Source organism: Corapipo altera, unplaced genomic scaffold (assembly GCF_003945725.1).
Source record: "Corapipo altera isolate COAL_440 unplaced genomic scaffold, ASM394572v1 1, whole genome shotgun sequence".
Lineage (NCBI taxonomy): Eukaryota > Metazoa > Chordata > Aves > Passeriformes > Pipridae > Corapipo > Corapipo altera.
In genome coordinates this window covers 15,180,263-15,201,902 of record NW_020884873.1, presented here as the reverse complement: position 1 = coordinate 15,201,902, position 21,640 = coordinate 15,180,263, and the positions used below count along the sequence as shown (strand labels likewise).

General features: G+C 46.8%; 1 protein-coding gene across 7 annotated transcripts in view; it reads left to right on the top strand.

Annotated features, from left to right (window-relative positions):
• RBFOX2 (RNA binding fox-1 homolog 2) overlaps nucleotides 1-21,640 on the top strand; it is a 109,321-nt gene that overhangs the window by 21,383 nt on the left and 66,298 nt on the right. For 2 of the 7 annotated variants that reach the window (XR_003531515.1, XM_027666635.1), the window contains exon 1: nucleotides 1,359-1,796. The exons of 1 other annotated variant lie outside the window; for it this stretch is intronic. Coding sequence is in view for 4 of the 6 variants with exons in the window: in XM_027666635.1 (XP_027522436.1) it covers nucleotides 1,752-1,796 (45 nt within the window). In the remaining 2 variants the exon portion in view is untranslated. Of the gene's footprint in view, nucleotides 1-1,358; nucleotides 1,797-6,082; nucleotides 6,315-21,640 lie in introns of those variants that run through there. 4 more of the 7 variants (XR_003531517.1, XM_027666604.1, XM_027666615.1 and 1 more) reach the window with 3 other exon arrangements.

The window sequence follows — 21,640 nt, the reverse complement described above, 5'->3', positions numbered from 1 at the left end:
ATCGGTCATGCTCCTTTTGTAAGGAAGAAGTGGCCCTGTTGCTGTAAGAAAGATGATGAGAGTGGGCGACAGCTGCTGTAACCACTCACCCAGCTCATAGCTGTCCTTTTCTGAGGCGTCTGAGAAAGAAAGGACAGTGGGAGCAGAGGACAAGCCAAGAGTTGTCCTGCTGGGCTGAGTGGGTCAGAGGGCTGTGGATTAGACATCCCTTACCTAAATTACAAAGATCCACACATGTCAATTGTGCTAGATAATGATCCACATATTTAACCTCTTGAAGAAAAGTAAATCTTAAACTTAACTCTTTCTGAGGGGGAGGAAATTAACAGTGTGATGGAAAGGCAGCTGCCCCAGAGGTAAGCTGAGGTAGCTGTTTAGGGGTGCACAGCAGGACTACAGAAAAGGTAAAGATTAGAAATGTGAAAAAATCCCTGACTTTATGCATTTAAAATGGTGTGTGGAGGGGAAATTTGGCTAGCCCTTCTTGGGTTTGATCCCTGTATGTTGAAACCTTGGAGGGAGGGGTTTTATCCCTGCTGTCTGTTGGAGGAAGGTGGGAATCTTTTGTGGGTTTGGGCTGGTATAACTCTTTAGGACCCCGGATTTGGGCCAGTGGTTTTGTGCAGTGATGGGTGAAACCTTGTGCAATTTGCTATGGGAGGTCAGGGCCACTTAGCACCCCCTGGTCATGGTGTATCTTTAAAGAATCAGCAGCGGGCTCTCGGGTGTCTGGTAACGTAGCCGGCATGTGGGGCTGGTGGGGTGAGCCTGCTGGCCAGGCAGCTCCCCATCTGTCCCCGTCGGTCAGGGAGCAGATTCCTCCCTGGGAATGAGGAGGACGGGCTTCCTAAAACGGGCACAACAACTGGCCCGGCCCAGCCTTGCCCCCTTCTCCCCACTGCTCACCGTCCCCCATGGCAGAGTTAATCCTCCCCCTGCCGCCCCCAGTTTGACTGGAACAGCTGAGGGGGCAACCCATTGGCCCAAGGCTGGGGTGGTGGGGGCCATTCCAGGGCCCAGCTCCCCCCGCCAGCCCCAGTTCCGGCAGCTGTCCCTGCTTGCCTCAAGTGGGGAGAGAGGCAGAAACGTTAAATGATACAGGCACATGCTCCCTTGTGAAAGAGATCCCTTCAGTTCGAGATGTCAATGTGGCTTCTCCCCTCTCCCTCCCTCCCTGACACCAAAGGGTTTTACTATGCTAATCCCAGCACCTGTCCCTGCCGAGGACAGCAAGAAGGGTATGGGAGTGGGGGAGGAACAGTCCCATATGTTTTTCCCTGTCCTGGATTGGGAGTGTTCCCTGTGACGCACCTAGAGCCCAGAACATATGCTCTTTTCAGATCCTAAGTGCTGTTTGCTTCCTCCCAGCCTTGGCGGCAGTGGCTGCGAAGATCCTGTGTCCCCCTCTTCCTGGCAGTTGCTCTGTTTGCTGCCTGGGAATCGCAGGACACTCCTCAGTCAAGGCTTGCAGGGCCGTTTTCAGTAGGGGATTTCTAATTTTAGGAGCCTGTGCCGCCTATGGTTGAGCGCTGCCTCGCTGGATCCCAGAAGAGAGGGGCTGAGCTGTGTTGAGCCAGGCAGCTCCTTTTTATTTTCAGCTGAGCTAGTGTCAACCTGAGTGGCCCCAGAGGCCCGAGCCAAGCACTGCGCAGGGCTGCCAGAGTCCTTCCCACAAGGCTGAAAGACGGAGACTTGGATTTGAAGCTTTCAGTCCTGTGTCCATTTGGCCTTTAGCTGGAGGATCTTTGGCTATGTATGGTGTGTATTGTATGGATTACCAATACCCAGTTGTCCAGGTAAGCGAAAGGACAGTGGCAACTTGAATGAGTTTTGGTGTTTGCCTTATATGATCTTTGGACAAAACTGGAGCTTACATGCTGGTTTTGTAGAAGGACATTGCTTCCAAGCTGGGCTTGTTGGGTTGGTGTGTCCCAGGCCTCAGCAGCCCGGAGACTCTGCGGAGGGCTTTGAAACTGCTGCACGCAAGCGGTACCATTTGATATTTTAACTATGAGATCTCTGTATTTCAGTTTGCATTTTTTGCCTTTTTTGTTTGTTTGTTTCTAGAGGGGTTGAGCTGACAGCAAGGCTATGCTCTGCAAACTTGTGTTGTTGCGTATCTTATTGCATTGTCGGAGCGCATGTGACTTGTGCGTGTGACTGCAGCCTGTCCCACAGGGATGGTGAGCCACCCAGAACAGCTTCTCACCTATTCTCCTCCTCTCTCCTCAGAAACCACTCAGAAAACCCCCATAAAAGTCTTGTTTTTCACCTTTTTGCTTTTGGAGGTCCAGAGAGGATGTGTAGGGTGATAGGAAGGGGTGGGTTTGTGAGCAGCGCTCAGGGCTGGGCGAAGCCCGTATTGCAGCCTCTGCTGGGGGAGGGGGCTATATTTGGAGCATACGTGAGATTTGCTGGCCCAGTGTGTGGAGTCTTGGAGAAGCCAGAGGCTGTGGGTCAGGCTCAAATATTTTTGGAGCCAAGTGAAAGATGATGTTCTCTAGGCAGTCCTTGGCTATTCAGTGTCAGCATTCCTTGTCCTCACAGGCACCAAGTTTATCCAGAAAATGTGAAACATAGACTAGCAGTTGAAGATTATCTACCCTGAGATACATCAGATAGCCACTAAAGAGTATTTTGTTAGGTTACCTTGTATCGGGGGGTTTTATTACGCACATGAATAGAATCCACCAGCAGAAGTGTGTCTTTTGGTTGTTAAGATTTGTTCCTGATAAATTGCTTCTTTGCACTTGAAACTCTTTTTCTTCCCTCTGGCCTTGGTCCAGCTGGCAGATTTGCTCCATGTAAACTTGAGCCAGCACAGAAATGCAGGTAATGGGATGTTAAAATTGAAGGCTGTGCTTGCTTTCCACCCTTAGCAGCAAAGGGGAATTAAAAGCAAAGCAAAAAAAAAAAAAAAAAAGGAAAACAACTCTGAAACTCACTGAAAGCAAAGTATTTGTGGCCTCCTCATTTCCATGATTCCTACGAGTGTTAAACTAACCCAAGCATTTAAGAGTGTGCACTTTGTCGAACTAGTGGTTAGTTCTTCACCTGTGCTCTCACCAGTGTGATTTCAGTGGCCTCATCCTGTCACCTGCTGTGTAAACATCCTTCTCCAGCTTCTTTTCCATTAGAATTTGAATTATAGGAGCTAAGCAAAAACTATCATATACATCTGTGTGAACACAGAAGAGAATATAAAAGTGTCACAGGCATGTTCAGGTGGGAGCAATGAGCTTTGCCTGGCATGGTGAGGATGATCAGCTGTGCCCTGCCACTGCAGAGGCAGACTAGTGAAATTTACCCACAGTTATTTCAAAGTGCTACTTCTGCAGCACAGTAATGAAGTTTCAACACGTATGTGCCTGTGATGCACAAGAAATCATAAGAACTCCTAAGTATTGGTATCTAGAGCCATTCTGAATATATTGCTTTTTGAATAAATGCAGTAAGTAGGAAGGGTTGATCTCCTGGCTCTGAGCTGTGTATTCTTCAGGCTCCCAGCCTCCAGCTCTCCTCGCGCTTCTCAGTTCTTTTCAGCCCCAAGATCTCCAGTTTGGGTCTTTGGTTTTGCTCAGCAGAGGGTGGCAAATGGTGATGGTAAATTCAGGAGTGGTTCCATAATTCTCATGTAGGAGAAGCTAAGTGATGGCCCACCAAACTTATTCCGCATGGCTGAGACAACACCTGAACCTCCAGCTCTCAGTGCGGAAAGGTGAGTTGCACAGATTCACCAATTAATTTTGTCAGTTTTGTTCATTATCAGGTGTTGCTCTGTGGGTTCCAGTAAAACCCAAGACAACAAAGATCTCAAGTGTTGCCAAGTCTGGTCATGTTTTGCATGGTATTTTTGAAGCTTTTGAAACTCTCTATCAGATGTTCATTTCAGCTGGTTTTGCAGCAATCGGAATTCCTGCAGGCCGGTGTTTCTTGTTGGCTGAGCACATCCTCTGGAAATTGGGTCTTTTCTTTTGCTCAACAGGAGCAAAGGTGGATATATTCCAAGCCACGGGGGAAGAGATGCTTTCTGGCCTACAATGGAGATGAAAGAGAGAGACCAGCAGTAGATCACACTGAAGGGGATTCCCACTCTGCTGGCACATGAGCAAAGCAGTTGTACCAACTGGGTGGTGGGAGGCAATGCAAGGGGAGGGTTCAGTGCACGGTTGGGCACCTCTGTGTCCTTAGGAGACTTTTCGATGGCAAGTATTCCTAGAGGTTCCTCAGGTGAAGGCCAAATGGAGTGGAAATGATGCTATCCTGGTTAACAGTGGTAGAATGATGGTAGCATGTCATTCCTTTGTCCTGAAGGTCTCTGCTACAACCCCAGGTCTGGGACAAAAAGTTGCTACCTGGTGGCACAGAGGAAACTGAGTAAACACGACAGTTAAATTACCAAGTGGAGAGAATAAAGAGATTATCCTGAGTCATTTGCAGAGGTCTGATGAATGGGATGTACAATGCTGAAACCTGGTGCTTTGTCATGTCAAAGGTTTAAGGAGGTCACTCTGTTTTTTGCTGCTTTGAAATGGAATTTATAATTGGCCTAGAACTGTGCTCCAGAATCTCAGGTTTGTAATAGAGGAGGAAAAAACAAATCCAATACTTTCACTGTTTTTGCAACATTGAATGTTGTGTAGTATAGTAAGATACAAGTTACCAGCGATGATGAGATAAAGCAGAAAAAATGTGGACTCTGACTCAGAGGCCTGCAGGCTGTAGCCATGGGGGCTGGCTTCTTTCCTGAAGAACGATAGTTTGGTCTTGTTGGGCAGTTGGCCCGTGGCTGTCTACCTCCATGCGCTGGTGGGATGTAAGGGCTTCTGGTGTCTTGGTCTCCTGCTTTTCATGACAGAGGAGGGGACTGGGCTGTGACACTTGCTCCCTCTCACCTCTTACTCAGTGAGGAGAGAAGGGGGAAGGGAAGGAGGAAGGGAGGGAACCAGAGGTCAGTTTGCAGGGAATGAAATAGGGAAACTGAAAAGCACTGTGGGTCAGCACGGGCTGCCTGGAGAGCAGGACCATAGCAGAAGCCCATGAAGCTTGAGTGTGTAAATTATAACTGGGCCTATTCATGTAAAGTAGAGCACATGGGGATGCAAGGTGTTACTGCACCATAATTTGACTTTTCTGCTGCTAAAGCCTGGGGAGTCTCTTGAGTACCAGGTGTCAGGAAGAGATACATCAGAGGGACAACTTGCCTGAGCTGGTTTTATCTCTGCATCATGAGCACTGGAGCATCAATACAGCCTTCTTGTCTAACTGCGGGATTGGCAGACCTGCAGTCAGCCCTGTCCTTGGGTTTCCACGGGTGCAATATTGGGAAAAATCAATCAGAGCATCTCAGATCCCGTCTGGCAAATGGGGTAGCAGTGTATCGCTCTGTTTTACGGGGTCGCCGGGAGAACAGATGCTGCCAACCGTGGCGCGCTCAGGTGTTATGGGCCAGATGCTTGCTGAAGATAAATAGGAGGAAAAAAAGCAAGCTGGGAAGGAGTCCAGCGGTCTCCAGTTTTTATGATGATAGAAATGCAGATCCTGGCAGGGATACTGCTTCCGGTTCATCCAACATATGTAACCCACGCGTTCTCCCGTTTGTGGCAGGAGGGAGATCTGTGCAAAACTGACAGCTGTCTCCCCAGCATCCTCCAGCCGGGAGATGCTCCTTCCCGGCTGGTGAGGTCCAGGTGGTGGAGGCCTGGGCGCTAGGCATGGTAGGTGCGGAGAAGCGCGGGCACACCGTGCGTTCCTGCCGGCCGGGACCGGCGCTCCGCGGGGCCACCTTCGCTTTTGTTTCTAGCTCGCGTTTGCACCCCCGCCGAGCCCCGCGGTTCCCGCAGGGTGGTGGTGGGATCCCGGCGGACCGGCGAGGGAGCGCCTGGCCGGGGCTGCGGGCGCTGCCGCGGGGGGCGGGCGGGGGGTGGCCGTGCCGAGCCGAGCCCAGCCGGGCGGGGCGAGGCGGGGCGCGGCGGGGGCGGTCCCGGCTCGCATTAATTACCTTCGGCATTCGGGGCGGCGCTTCCCGCAGCCATCTGGCTGAGCCGGGGGGGCGGCGCGGGGGGAGGGAGGGGGAAGAAGGGGAGGAACACGGGAGAAGAAAGAGAGGAAAAAGGGCTCGGGGGGCACCGCGCCGGCGAGGCAGCGCAGCGCAGGCACCCGCCGCCCGCCTCCACGGGGCTGCTGCTTTTTTATTTTATTTTTTTTTATTTTATTTTTTTCCTCTTTGTTTTTTTTTTTTTTTCCCCCTCCCTCCCCCCTGCGGTCGGGCTCCCCCATTTTGGTTTATGGAGAAAAAGAAAATGGTAACTCAGGTAAGGCTGGCGAGCGGGCCGGACTGCCGGCGGCTGCCAGCCCGGCTTTGTCTGGGCGGGGAGCGGGCGCCCGGCGCGGTGCGGGAAGGAGCGGAGCGGAGCGGCCGGCAGCGCTGCGGGAAGGAGCCCCGCGGCGGGCACTCGGGCTGGGCGCTTCGGGGAAGGGGTTCCTGCGGTCCCCCTGGCCGGAGCAACCTCGCAGTGCCCTCTAGAGAGAAGCGGTGCATGAGGGTGCCCCTGCTCCGAGTTAGACTAAACCCGCCTTTGAGCGGCCGATCCCGAAGGTAAACGTCTTCCCAGCCGTTTCTCCATCCGGCTGCTGGTCACCGCGGGGGCCGGGAAGACCTTGTAGGTAGCTGTAGGCGTGGGGCTGCCCGTGTCTTCCCGGGGGAAAGAGGCTGACGTTTCCTGGGGAGCGCGCCCAGCTGCCAGGGCCATCGCGCATCCACCGCCTCGCAAGGGGATTTCGTCGGACAGTGCTCGCCTTTTAAGGCTGCTGTGCGCTTTTGGATTTTCAAAATTTTTTTTTTTTTTTTTTTTTTGGCATGGCATCTGCAAGTCGCCGCCGGAGGGAGCGGGCAAAGGGAGGAATAGGAGAGCAGCATCGTGGAGCTGAAATCCTTTGGAGTTAGGCATTATATAATGCCCCCGCAGTGCCTTGCAGAGATATGGAAACCTTTGGGGGATATTCCCCAAGGGGGTGGAGGGAAGGACTCTCAGAAGGAACTTTTCTCCAGATCTGGGTTTCACAAGTGCTGTTTCTCGTTGGAGCTTTGCAGGTCTTAGACTAGGTGCATACTGCCTTGGCTTTCTTTAGCCCTGGTTGAATCCGTCTTCGTTTGCTGTTACTGAGATCCTTCCTGTCCCACTACAAGAGTCAATGCTTTTGCTGGTGTCTGACTCAGAATGATCTGCTGCAAAAAGTGACACCACTTTGACCCTTTTCCTCTGCCATGTTTTTGTCAGTGGCTGAAAAATAGGTCTCTCTCCGCTCTGAAGGTATCTTCCCAGACTCCCAAGCACCACCTTCTGCTTTTAGTCCCTTCCATTACACATTCCTTTTTATCTGGACCAAGGCTTTCTGTTTTGAGACAGAAGAGCTCTGCAGAAATCTCCTGAGGCTCTCTGGACCTATATTTAGTTTAGCGAGTGATGCTGAAAAGCCGTGTTTTGCAGTCAGGGTCCATTTGTGTATTGCTGCGTGCTCAGAGCCTGCCTGGTTAGGTGCAGGTGTGTACCCCTAAGCTGCAGACTGATGTGTGCACATTTCAGAGAGTCGTTCCTCACAGCCTTGTGTTGCAATGTGCTCTGAGCCACAGCTGTCACGCACAGAGCCCGTGTCTGTGCAGTGCAGGAAGGTGCCTGGGTCACCAGTATGCAAGAGTGTGTAGTTCGTGTGTGCCTAGGACCAAGCACCCTGAAGCATGAGCCTGGTGGATGGGAGACATGTGGAGCTGGGAAGGATGGGATTATGCTGGAGCGCTGGCTGAAATAGGGGAGGGTATAAACTCATTTAAAGGCTTGGGATATTCTGATAGACTTCTGGGAAATCTGTCTTCCATGGAAATTGCTAATTTACTGACCTGGGGAAGGAGGTATCAAGACTGTGCATTATTAGTATTGTTTGACCTTGAATTACAACTGTCTTAGGAGTATGTACTATCTAGGATAGGTTTTCAGGATCTGTGCTGTGTATTTACACACTGATGCTGAAGAGGATGCATATTTAAAAAAACAGTAGGGGAGGAGAGCTTGGACTGTGTGTCAGTTGGGTATCTGGATGAATGATGGATAACCCTTGTATGCAGAGTTGAGGAGACAGCACGGGTGAGTTCAGCTATAGCACAGTGCTGCCTTCTCTCAGGGGGAGCATTTGGCTTGCTAGGCTGGTCCTTAGCAATAGTTCACTGCAGGTTTGGCTGAATGTGGGGCTGAAGGGGCATGGCAAATCCAAGATAATAGCCCCAACCACGTTATTTTCATTCTGCAGTGTTGTTTGAAGCAGTGGAATGGCCTTACTTACAACTTGTGAACTTATTTCCTTGGGGCTCTTTCTCATTTATGAAAAATAAATATTGTTGGTATGTTAAGCTGGTAATTGCCAATGAATGAATACAGTCTCTTGTTCCTTTTGGTTCAGTCTCCAGACATTATTGCTTGCCTGGTCTGAGTTTTGTTGTGTTTTAGGGAGCAAGCTTGCCTATCTTCCTTGGAAGTCTGGGAGATCAGCTTCTATAGAGGCATGAGAGGCTGGTAGAACAAAGTAAACATGAGTGTGTGGAGTGGGAAGACTAGAAACAGTGATGGAAAGAAAGAGAGATGCTGGAAGGCAGAAACATGCTTGAAAAAGAGGAAACCAAAATTGCTAATGAGAGCAAGAGCTCAGATTCATTAACAGAAAGTACCCTTGCCTTATCCCCCTTAATCCTAAATCAGTGAAAATGAGTGTTAAACGAGGCCCAGTACATTATGTGCTAATTGCAGATAAAAGAGAGATTCTTCTGTGGATGGGAATTATATGCTAAAAGGCTTTTTCTCCGTGTGGTGCATGGTGAGGTTGCTGGCTTGCATAGAGCACAAAGCCCTCCCTTTCTTGGACAGCCCAGTGCCTTGCTGGCGTTTTCCTCCGAATCTGTTTCCCATCAGGGCTGGGAGAGGGGGAAGGTGTCGAGCATCTCAGAGAGTGGGGAGGGAGCTGCTGCCTCCTTAAGGAGTCCCGGGCGCCAGCCCATGTGGCAGCCCTGGCAGCCGGTGTGTGTGTGTGTATGTATGTGTGCCTGCCTTTGTAATGAATCCCCCCCCCCCCCCCCCCCCCGCCATTGTCTGCTCCCCTCCCTGCTGTCGGCAGTGGAACCTTTCACCTGGGCTGCTGCCTGCTGGCGGGCCTTCTTCCAAGATAGGAAGAGGAGGAGGAGGAAGGATTGCTTGTGGTAATTAAAGCCAGACCAGGGAGAACTGCTATTTTCCGACCACAGCACCCCGTTTTCCGTCTTTCTCTGTCTTGAGTTCCCAGCTTTTGATGTGGGTGTAGGCAGAAACATCTGAAGGTCCGCTTTTGTGCAGCTGTAGGATCACTAGTCTCCATTTTGTGGCACCATTTGAAGCATCTTCGCTGCCCTGCCTGCCAGCATGCCCCCTCTTGTCCCCCCCAGCACCCCTTGGAGGCTCCAGCTAGCGCCGTTTATCTTGGCACGTGTTTGACTTGCTACACTCTGCCCAGGGCTTGGGGAGGTGATGGCGTTTGTGGCTTTGAGACTAATTTATGTCCTTGTTAAAATGAACCAGCAAGCAGCCTCACTTTTTCCAGAGGTTTTCTTCCCTTTCCCTTCCCCCTTCCATAACCCTTTCCCTCCCAGATCCCATGTGTAACTGTGAGACAACCTTGTGCAGCCAAAAGTTGCTTACTCAGTCAGTGATTTTTTTTTTAAAATTAAAAAAACCCCAATTGCAGTGCTCCTTAAATGGAGATCTTATTTAAATCAGAGCAGCAGCTGACTCATTAAAGGCCTCTGTCTCCTTTTCATTTCTCTGCCTCATTCCTTTTCCCTATCTTTCTCCATCTCCTGTTACAGTAATGGTGTGATAAAACAGATCTTTGTCTGAACTCCATGTTGGGATCATGCAGGGGGTGTGTATTTGGAGGGGGAAGACAGGAGATGGGGAACCCTGTCACGACAACCACCTTGTGCTAGCTGAAAGTGTACAATGCATCCCATTATAGGAGACCGTCCTCCTTTGTTTGAACCGTCTGTAAAGGAGATGAGTCCCAGAACAGTCTCCCTCCTCCCATCCCTGTATGTCTGCTTTAGGTTCTGTTCTCCCCCAGGCAAGATGAATGCTGCAAGATTCCCTTGCTCCCCTAAAAGAAAGAATTAAAAAACAAAAGCTTTTTCTATGTGTGGTGGAAGGCCCCCTTTTTTCCTCTCTGACTTCTCTCAGGAGCTACGACTATTCCCTTGTCGCTTTTCCCAGCTTTGAGGATTCCATCTCCCTTTCCTTTGGGGCCAGTTATCCTTGCTGTTTGCTCCTTGCTTTGGTGTTACTCTTGCAAACTTGCGTGAGCTGTCTGAGGGGGATTGCTCTTTTCTCTGTCCTGTCCATGGAATTGTGCTCTTCTCCTTTCTTTGCCGTTCAGAAAGTGGTGCTTGTTTGCGTGGTATCTGACTCAGTGCCTGTACCTATCCCCTAGCTTTTGCTTCCCTTCTACTGTTTCTTGTAGGACTTCTTTTTGGTGCTGCAGACACCATGTCAGCATCAGAGGTTTGTGTGAGAGGAATCCTGGCCAGTCACTTTTCCAAGAGAATCTCCCTGGGGAATGTAGAGATTAATCTCCATCTCACTTTTCCAGATGTTAGGACATGGTTGCTTGAGGTGGGGCTGTGCATTGTGTCTATAACTGTTGTGATACTCACTAACTACTGGTTGAGAAGGGCTTACAAATCAGTGGGGCCTGTCAGAACCCAGTGAGTGTTTTTTTTTAAAGTCTTTCTACCACCTGAGCTGAGTACTTTCGCATGCATTGGAGTAGAAGCAAACTGCTGCAGGCGCTTGCAGAGCTGCCTTGGGATGGCAGAAGCTGTATTCAGCGTTGCCTAGGCAGGATGGAGATGTGAAAGGGAACTTGATACAGCACTGCCATTTCCTTGAGTCCCTGTCCTAGAAATAACCTCGCTGCTCCCTAATGCATTTCTCCTGCAGGTGACTAGGTAGCTATCCCCAGGAATTGAGAAATGAGGATGCCTAACTTTGCTGTGATATTTGGTTGCCAAGGCTGTGTAAATTTAACATACTGTTGAACTGTATTTTAAAAACTATTAATTTATGAAGTATTTGGATCAGTGAAAAGGCTGTAGTGAGCTACCAAAAATTATGAAAAGTTCAAGGTTGAGAAGGAGGGAGGCCCTTAAAACCAGCAATGTCTTTCCCTCCAGGTTATTAATTCATGATGGCTCCATTGTACTTAATTAGTATTGACCAGTCTTCTATAAAATTCTAACACCAGTGCAATGGGTGTATCTGCATGTGATCTTTTTCAGACATGGATTCTGGTCTTATTAACCACTTCAGGTAAAATGCTCCATGTTCCTGTTTTAGATCCATTTTCAGCAAATGATGTGTGCAGTTGGTTGCCCCTTTGCAATGAGTTCTGTAACCTACTTACCTCCCAGCTGCAGAGTCACAGAATTCACTAATAGGCATGCCTTGCAGGTCTTAAGTACTGAGAAAGAGATGGTTAATTTACCTCAGTCTGCTCTCAAATATTATGTAAAAGGATGTAGTCAGTATTCTTCCCATATGACATGTTCCCTGGAATTAGAGTAGAGAAATGTTAACTTTCCTACCAAAAGTATGTTGGTGTCCTCCTGTAGAGTTATTTATGACCCTGTCCTGTGCAGGATGGTGTTTTGCTGGGCTTCTGGAGGTTATTCTATGACCAGTGAGAGCAGGGGATGTATAGGCTGGTTTTGTAGGGTTCACAGAAGCTAGAGCGATTATTACTCAACTGAAAGCTTTTTGAAGAAATAGAGTGTGTTTTATCTGTATAAAAGAAAACAGAATAAACGCTGTGCTTGCTAAACAGCATGCGTTAATACCTGATTTTTTTTCTTTGCAAAATTGTCCATTGAGCAATATTATTCTCAAACCGAATTGAGAGTGATCAAGATGGTGATGGGAAGGCACTCCAGTTCCAGGGCATTTCCATATTTTAAGATGGGAAAGAAACCTTCATTTGTTCTCTTTATTTCTGTGTCTGTTTATGATACTCTTTAATAACATGATTGTATGCTATTTTTTTCCACAAGAAAGAGAAGAAAAAACAGACAACCCTCTACCAGTCCCCGTCAGCTTCAGTATATGTGGCACCATGATGACCTCTGCAAGTTATCTGTGGCAGAGCTGGCCATCCCAAATGCATCCCATAGACCTCTGCCACTTTTACTGAATGTGTAATTAGTTGTCATTTTCTGTGCAGGCCGGCTTGGTCAGTGCTTGCCAGTTGGTTTTGTGTATTTGCTGACAGCAGAGGAATGGTGTCTTTTCACAGTATGAAGCTCTGGTTTAGGCTTTGGGGCTGTACACTGGTATGCACATTTTCCCCTCTCTTCCATCCCTGCGTGACCTTTCCTGTCTCACCTCTGCCTTCCATCGTTGATTGATGGATACATCTTCTTCCTCTCACTCTCTCCTCATGATCCCTGGTCAGTAGCTTGTCCCATACAAATGTGTATCTGTGCTCTCCCTGTCTCCATTCCTCTTCAGTTAAATGCCCTCCTGTTTTGGCAGACTACTGCTTTACTGCTTGAATCGTTTCGGTTCCTTTTGAAGGAGCTGATTTTTAGACCTGCTTATTCTTTCTCTGCTTCTCTTCCTCCTCCTCCCTGTCCTCACTACAGTCTCCTTGTCATAGGTTTTTTTTAATTCTCCACCCACTCCTTGCATTCCTCATTTAGTTTGCCTTCTCTGTTCCTATTGCAGTCAAACTTGTCTGTTCTATCCCTTTGCTCACTGTCACTGTCTGTCCTGTTAGTGCCCAGGCTTCTTGTCCCAATTTACTTACCTCCTGCTGTACTTACAGGTCTGTTTCTTGGGGTTTTTGGATTTGAGGTAGGAAACTGCTACTTCATGTTACATCATCCCTACAAAGGAGATGGTGCAAAGTACAGGAGATGGGTCATCTCCCTGCTGTCCTTGATCTACAGACCTGGATATGATATGGCTGGTATCTCCTGTGAAGCTGTGGACAAGCCCCGAATGAGGGCATGAAATCACAGAAAATGGGGTGCAAGCAGCACTGCCAGCCACCCTCAAGAGCATCTCTGTTTCCTGTTAGGATAAACAATATATGAACCATTCCTGATGGCAAGTAACCTGCCTTAAAAACATTTGCAATGCCGCTACCAACCTTTCTGAGCATTGCTAAGTCTTTCCTAGTATTTAACATAAAACGTTTTTGCCACCATTTGTTCTTTCCATAATAAATATAAAGAATGGATCAGTTCTTTCCTTTTCAGCAGGTTTTGCATAATTATTACCTTACCTTTTATTTTTTAGCCAGTTTGGACCATTGCATACAACTGCACTAGCAGATTTAGCTGATAAAATATAAGACAGGTACTGTAGTTTTCCATAGCTTTGTTGTAATGTTGGTCAGATTTTGGTAGGTTTTTTAGTGTGGTTGCTAAATATAGATTCCTGAAGTGCAAGTTTTTCTGTGAAATATGAAGTCCTCATAGACTTTTCAAATTGTGTGGGGTGGTTTCCTCCCCCCTTAATCATAAACAAAACAAAATATTCCCCCTACTTCTTTCTTGTGTTGGATTGCTATGGCTGAAGTAACAAAAAAATTGCCAACCCCAAAATCAATTACAGATAGCTTGAAAAAAAACTTCAGTTTGAATGGTTTCTCAGAATTATAAACAACTGAAAACTACATCCTGCAATGAGAAGTATCAACCAGGCTGGCTCTATCAGCCTGCCTGTAATGGAGACTTTTACCCCGAGTAGTCTCTAAATACCTAACTGGAATTGCACTCCAAGTAGCCTGTAATCTGAGGGTGCATGGAGACACCAAAAATGTCCAAGTAATTGCAAGGGTAATCTTTCTAGCTTCTGAAGTCTGCCCTCGGGCTGGGAGTCTTGAGTATGGTTAAAACCGTCTGAACTGTCCTCCCAGTTATCCTGCTTAAAATTCATACTGTTGGCAGATGTGGTCCTGTGGAGTTTAGGATTTCTATGTGCTTTATATAAGTCCTGGTCTTGCTGAGTTATCTGACTTGGAGGGCATATTTGACTTTCAGATAATTGCTTTTGATTAACCAAGATTTAGATAATCAGAGTTTGACCTATGCAGTGCGTGGGCCATCATTCATCTATCGGGTCTCGCTGAAACTCCTTATCTGAAGCCTATACTCTCCCTCCAGTCCTAATAGCAAAACCTGCTTTAAATTACTTAAAAAGACTGATTTAAAAATGCCTTGGAGACGAGTTTGGATTTCTTGGATTGCACTAGTCCTCTTTTGTCTTGTGTACCCTCCATGTAGAGTGAAACCCTTAATTTGATTTGTTGTTCTTTGTAGCTTTTCCTATTTTTGCTATTGCAGCATATGAAAAGAGGTTATCAAAACTGAACAATTATGCAAAGTACTTAGGAATATTAGGGAGCAGGAGTACATAAGGCTTTTGTTTTCCAGTATGTGTCCCTTCCTGCTTTGTAAAGTGTGGTTGAGAATAAATAGGACAGCAAGGGAAAGGATTTCAGACAGAGTTTTAGATCTAATTTAACTTACAAAGGATTCTTCCAGCCTGAATCACGAGGTAGAGGAGGAAGAGCATGATAATTTGGTGAAATTAGTGAATTAGTCAATTTGTTGACCGTTGGTTGGACTATAAGGTATTTGTGGTATGTTAACTTTGCTTAGTGCTCAAATATTTAATGCAGCTTAGTTTGCTTTAACTTTGCCCCTTGCTTTTCTTTGTGTGTGTGATGCTGTTTAATGTTGTTACATTTGCTTTGCAAAACCATTCTTTGGTCTGTCTCCACCCCGTTCCAGGATGAAGCTCCTTCTGTCTCGAAGCAGTGGGAAAGGGAGGAAAAGTAGTTCCAGGAGTCCCTCTTATCTAAGTTTGGTTGGGGAAGTGTTAATGCTTTTTGAGAGTCATGTTAGACTGTGATGGAGCCAATCTATGGCAAAGAGTATGGTGTGGTGAAATATAGGAATGAGAAAGGTGGTGACAGAAAGCTGTGGTGGAAACTTGGGACAGTTCCTTGCTTCCTGTGTCCTTCACAGGGATGTGAGTGACAGACTGTGATGAGCATACAATAGGTGTGACTGATGAAGAGGTGTAGTCAAGGAGGGACTGACCCTCTTGGTGTCAGAAAGAATTTAGGTCATCCAAAGCCAGTTACAAACCTCCATCATAAGAGAATTTTTCTGAGGGACTCTAGGTCCCTTCAAAGCTTCTTTTGATCAAAATGCTGCAAAGAGTGTGAGAATGAATTTATCTGGTAACATGGGCTTCAGAAGAGTGGAAAAAATACTGCAGAGATCTCAGTGCTTTGTCGGAAAGCAAGATTTCTGAATACTTTGTCTTATTCAGGGACATGAATCTAAATTGGGTTTAATCAGATTAAAGATCCCTGAGCTGTATTTTCCATCAAGTCTGAAACTGTAGCTTTGAGCAGCCCAATGGTGACTGGCCCTAGACAAAAGGAAGGTCCTGTAACAAGCCCTGCTATGAAGAGGTAAGAAAGGCGGTGACTTTACTGTCCCTTTCAGCTCAAATGTGATTTCTCAGGGCTTTTTTGGGGTTTTGTTAGGAGTACTCTTAACTGGTTTTGACAGCTGCAGGACTTACTGCAAGTGTGGCACAGAAGTCAGGAGAAAGCTGCGCTGGAAGCTGCAGAGCTGAGAGTCTCCATTCAGGTCTGTGCCTACCCTGCCTCCTGCCTGCCAGCTCCAAGCCTCCCTGCCTGATGGGTGGCCGGGGTCCTGCTTGGCAGAGCTCAGCCACAGGGCCCAGAACGCATCTCCTAGCCAGCCTTCTGCTTAAAGCAGAAGTATTTAGAAAGCCGGTGGCTTTTTTTTTTTTAGTGGGTGGGTAGGAAACTCTGACCTATGTTATTTGTAACACAGGGAAGAATAGCTGGAGCTGAGTAATAGGAATTTCTTAATGTTTTGGAGGAGCATAAAGGAAGATAAATTTCATTCTTCTAGGACATTTGTAGAAGGCTGTAGTGGCTTTCAAAAGTGTAGTAGGCCTCTAGGTTAGCTGTGAGGCTCTGTGTGTCACCGTACAGTTATTCTGAGACACTCTATGGCCTAAATCTAGGAGAAAAGAATCTGGTGGCAGGAAAGAACCACGTTTGATTGACATGATTTAAATGCAGAGTTGTGATGAGCCTCTTGGCTACTTTTCAGGCAATCCTAGCAGAAATGTTCCTGTAGCAAATCATAAAATCATAGAATAATAGAACAGTTTGGGTTGGAAGGGACCTTTAAAGGTTATCTAGTCCAACCCCTCTGTCATGAGCAGGGACATCTTCACAATCCAGCTGTGAAGTGGTTCAGGAATTGCCCTCAGCCGTGTCTGTCCCAAATTTCTGCTTGGGATTACTGTGCCTGTATGAGCTACTCCTCTGCCCCCATGTGAGGTCAGCTGTATTAGTCCTGCTCTTGCTTAAGTGCATGGAGATGAGTCTGTTGATTAGGTGTGATGTTGGTAGTACTCAGCAGAAGCAGAACACAAAACTAGAGGCTGTTGCTCAAACCAATTCTTCTGTGATCATCTAAGATCAACCATGGCTATAAAATGCAGGTGGTCCTTGTACCCTGTGGTGCCAAATACTGGGATTCTGGAAAGGCTTTATGTCCTAGACATGTAAGGGGAAGCTAAAAGAGCAATTTTCATTTTAAAGGATTTAAAGGAAGTTTTTCAGATACATCAGTCTCCCTGTGAATCGTCTAGTGCATTTTCAAGTCCTAACAAAGCAAAGGGACTTCAGTTAACAATAGATATGTTTGCTGCTGTGGGCTACTACACATGCTGTCGTTGGCCACTTCTGAACATTAACTCTTCCTAAAAATTTAATAGGACAGAAACAATGCTTGGTTTGTGATGATGGGCAGTTCAGAACTCGTCAAATGAAATAAAGTGAAAACCAAGTGTTGAGGGCTCGTGCTGAAGAACATTTCTCAGGTTTGACACTGATGAAGTATATCTGTGGGCTGTGCTGGCCTGTCTGGGAGATGATTCCATGGAGCCCGTCCAGCAAGCTGGGTCTCCGGCTTCGCAAACTGAGTGTGTTGGGTTGCAGACAGACATCTGTTTTGAAGGAGCATGTTTGTAGGACAGAGCAACTGTCCGTGTCTGTCTGTTCTGTGCAGTAGCTTCAGACTGCGGAGAAATTACTTCAGTTCCTTATGTCCTCATTGATTTGGATCGAAAATTTTACATCTTCAAAGGAACAATTCACTTCTGCTTTCTTCTTGTTTCAGTTAATTTGGCTTGTTCTAAAGCAGTGAGGATTATCATCTGGACCATTTACATAGTTGTGCTGCAGGATCTCCTTCATCCCTGACCTCAGTTAGTGTTAGTGTTTCACACATCACATCTCTTAAAGGAATCGGTTGCACCTTTGAAAATTAGAAGATCTGGCAGAGTCTGCTGAAATCTTGGGGTGTTTTAGGTCAACTGTCAGCAATAGTAACCTGAGCTATGGCAAATCTTTCCCTCCCTCTCCCCAGGGTGCCTACTCTGCCCTTTGCATGCCGGTGAAGCTGATATGATCCAAATTAACTTTTACATCTGTTTGCATTTATTTTCTGAGTCATGAGAGGTCCTCAGGAGCCACAGAATTAAACCTTGTTTTCCTTCCTAACACTTTTTGTATGGTATCAAACACGGGTTTTTATTCTTGCCTGGGACCAGATGCTGGTTTTTAACATGTTAGTGTGCTGCTGGGTATGTGGCCCATCATGGGAATAACACGGAGCTGCACAGTCAGCAGAGGAACACTCGTTATTTTGATATCTGCTGTAAAATGGTGGCTCCTGCTCGAAATGACTTGGTGAGGTAATACTCATGTTCCGAGAAGTTTTCCTCTATCTGTGTATGAGGTCTGTTAATAAGATAGGAAAGTACAAGATGTTTTTTTGGGTCAGGTTGGGTCTGACTTCTGACTGGATCCTTTAGTTTCAGTGATATATAAAGGGCAGCTGGAGTGGTGGTTAGAAGCAGAGATGTAAAACCCCAGGACTCAGTGCTGGCAAAGCAGCAGGATTTTTGTCACTCTCTGAATTACACTGCTGTGACTGCTATTTTATACTTTTAATGTAAACAGCATCTTTTTGGTGGCATGGCTGATCACCAGTCTTGAAGGAGGGATGCTACTGCTCTTTCAAGAGCAGAAGGGACAGAGGGTAGCGTCAGGTGATTGATCCACCTATTCAGTAGGCAGCTGCTCTTCCTTGACATGGAAAGAGGTTTTGCTATTTGACAGTTCAGTACTGAAGTACAGTTCAGTACTTCAGCTTGGAGCCATTTCGTGCCACAGACCAAGAGAATGAGAGAGAATTTCATTAATAAGAAACTAGCCATCCCAAACGGGCTGTGCAGCACTTGGGTCCTACCTTGGTCTCTTCCCTTGGCTATGAGGACCAGGGATGAAATAACAGGAGCTCTGGCTTGCCGTAGGAAACTCACTCTTGATGTGCTGCGGGGCCCTTTCTGTGCAAAGCAAAGACCCGGCTGTCCTCCTTCAAAGGACTAAAAGCAGCTGAAATGAGACTGCAGGGGAATTTAGCAGTTTAATTCAAGACTGTGCATCTGCAGACCTTGCTGAGTTGTTGCATACCCTTGCACGCTCCCTGCTGTGCCTAAGCCATGACAGGGCTGAACCATTTGGTGCCTAGCTTGTACCTTAAGCTGGGCCAGGATCCAGGTATGAGAAGTGTGTTCTTGTGCAGTCCGAGAGGCATCTTGGGCAGCATGTGATACGTTGAGATTGCAGCTTAGTTACCATCACCTTTTAAAAGATGGTCTGTGGGTACGAAGAAAGGCAGAGGTGACTCTTTCTATATACTGTTTATTACAGTCTTTACCTGGAAAGGAGATGTCCTGGTGCAGCTCAGTTAGCCAGGGCAGACTAGCTTGTGCCTGTCATTTAAGATAACCCTTTGTCTGCTGGCTGCTGTTTGTGAGGGTGTCTTTTTGGCTTCCTTTCACTCAGAGTAGCCATACCCGTTTTCTGAAGCCTTCTCCATGTATCGTATAACCAGCAAACATCTCAGATCTTTTGAATTTAGTGAGATACGCAGTGGAAGCTGTTATGAAACATAATTTTTGATTCTGACCAAAGGTTTCATGGCCCTATAAATTTGATCCTGAATAAGTCTCTTTATATGTGATTTTGATTTTCTGCAAAATTTTAGTTACCCTGTAAAATAGTCTTTAAACCCCAAAAATTTAGAAGTGAGACTGTAGCTAAGGTCCTAGTTAAAAACCCAAGCTTTTATCACTATGACAGTCGAAATAGCCATGAAGGGCATGCAGGTGATAGCTGAGTAAATGAATACATTTTCTGTTATGTCCTAAACCTGTTTTCTACCCAATTTTATTCATGCCAGTGATGGCCAAGTTTTGTACATCTGTTAGCATCCCACTGAGAGGCCAGCAGAGCTGCTTGCACCGGAGAAATACCCGAGTAAATGCACCACTGAAATTACGGAGAGAGTTGTGGGGGGAAGAGAGAGATTGTCGTGCATTCTCACTCGACCGGGTGCTGTCAAGCTTTTGGCTTTGTTGCTCTTAGTTTCTTGCTTTTTTTGAGGTGCAGTATTAAAAGATTTAAGATCCTGTGGAGTCTTCAAGGAAATTATTTTCTTCCTGAGAGCAAACACCCAAAAGCCCAGAAGAGGTGAAAGCAAAGCATGCACTCGTTGTGTTCTGCACCTCTCTGAAAAGTGGAGCACTTTTTTACTTTTTCATGGGTGTTTCTGCTTGTTTGTAAAGTAACCGGAGCTGTGCTCGTGAATATTTGAGGCTCTCTGTTGAGGTCTGGAGGGAAGTAAGGCCAAGGGAGGGCAGGCGGTGTGAGAACTGGAGAGGCAGAACAGGGAGCAGCCCCAGCTCTGCGTAGTTGTCTCAACTCTCTTGTGCTAGTAGACTTCTCATTGGGATGAATGTGCTCTGAAATATTTATTGCCCTGTTTAAATATTCATCGCTGCAAAGGCAGTGCAGCCTGATGGCAGCAGTGCAGCCTCAAGGGACAGGGGCCACAGCAGTCCCTGGCATTTTCTTTCAGTAATATGATAAAAATATATTTAAAAAAAAAAAATCGGGCATTCCCCCACTGCAAGATTGACAGGAGCAGTCAGGCGTACATCTCGGTGTTTCCTCTTCGTGCCAGAGACTTGTATTTGCTCTCAGGCTCTTATGCTGGGGTGCTGCTCTTGGTTGCCAGATGCTAATGCTTTTTTTCCAGGCCTGTATCCTGGAGTGAGCGGCTTTGTTTAGCCTGACACTGTGTGCGTGAAAGGGGATGTACAGAAGGGCAAACCGACTGGCTGAAAGGGTTTAAGTTTTGCATATCCTGTGCTCTTGTCTTTCTGTAGGTGCATGAGGAGGGAGAAAGAAGTACCTTTAATGCACTTGGCTGTGGAAGGTGGAGATCTACTGGGAATTATGCAGGGGGGTAAATTTCACGGGAACCTTTGCAGTAATGTATTAAGGGAGCTACAGATGCTGACAGGCATGCCACTGAAACGGGATTGCCCTTATCTCAGTTTAGCTTTTTAAGGTTTATCAGTTTAAGCTTTAGTAAAATAGAGCAGTTTAAAAGTGGGACTGCCAGTAGTTTAATGTGAATATTTGGTATATCACTACTGTGAGACCCACACGCGCTTTATGTGACCAAGCATTGATGTGGTGGTCGCAAGGGAGAGGGGCATTCTTCCAAAGGTACTGCTGAGCTTGGGGGCCACAGGAGCTGCATTAATCGCACCCAGCCCAGGAGAAGACACCTGAAAGGTGGTCAAATGTGCTGCTGACCTCGAGTTTTACCTTTCAGCTGTGCAGGTGGCCTGTGTAGGGGAGAAGTCTATACTGGTTTGTGGTTACAGCAGGAATTTGGTAAACATACATTAGCTGGAAGGCCTGGGGGAAAGAGGCTTTAAAAGGATTTTATAACAATGGGGAAATCTTTTCTGAGATACTTGACAAATTCACTGTGTACAAACCAGCTTTGTGCTGGCTTACATGGGCGTGCTTTAGAAGTTAAGCATAAGTGAAACAGGTAGTGGCAGTAACATATGCTAAATGTCCACGTAGCCTCTTGTTCTTGTATGAAGTGGCTTTCAGGTGCATTTTCAAGTTGCGCTTAATGTAGCGTAACTGTGGGCTGCTGTGAGAAGAATAGTCCCCCTCATCTCTCTGCCCTGGCCATATGTTCAGCCTCCTCACCACTTTGGGCATCGTGCTTAAGCAGATATAAAGCGAGACAGTTCAGTTTATGACCAAACAGATGACTATTGTTTGGATTAATTTTCTGGCAATGGCCGTGGCATGACAAGAGCTCTCAACGGCTGGGGAGGGAAGCAGAGGCACTGATTCTGAGGCCAGTTGGTAGTTTATCATATTAGGTGGTACACAAAACTGCACCTATACTTTTCAATAGCTTTTTCCTCTCCATAGGGTGAAGTCATTTTGCATATAAATGTGTATGCTCCTGAGTTTAATCATTCGTTTATGTGCATTGACTTCCACTAGCTCTTGTTAGCTTTCCAGAATATTGTCCTATAGATCTGGCTTTAGATAGCCTCTTTTG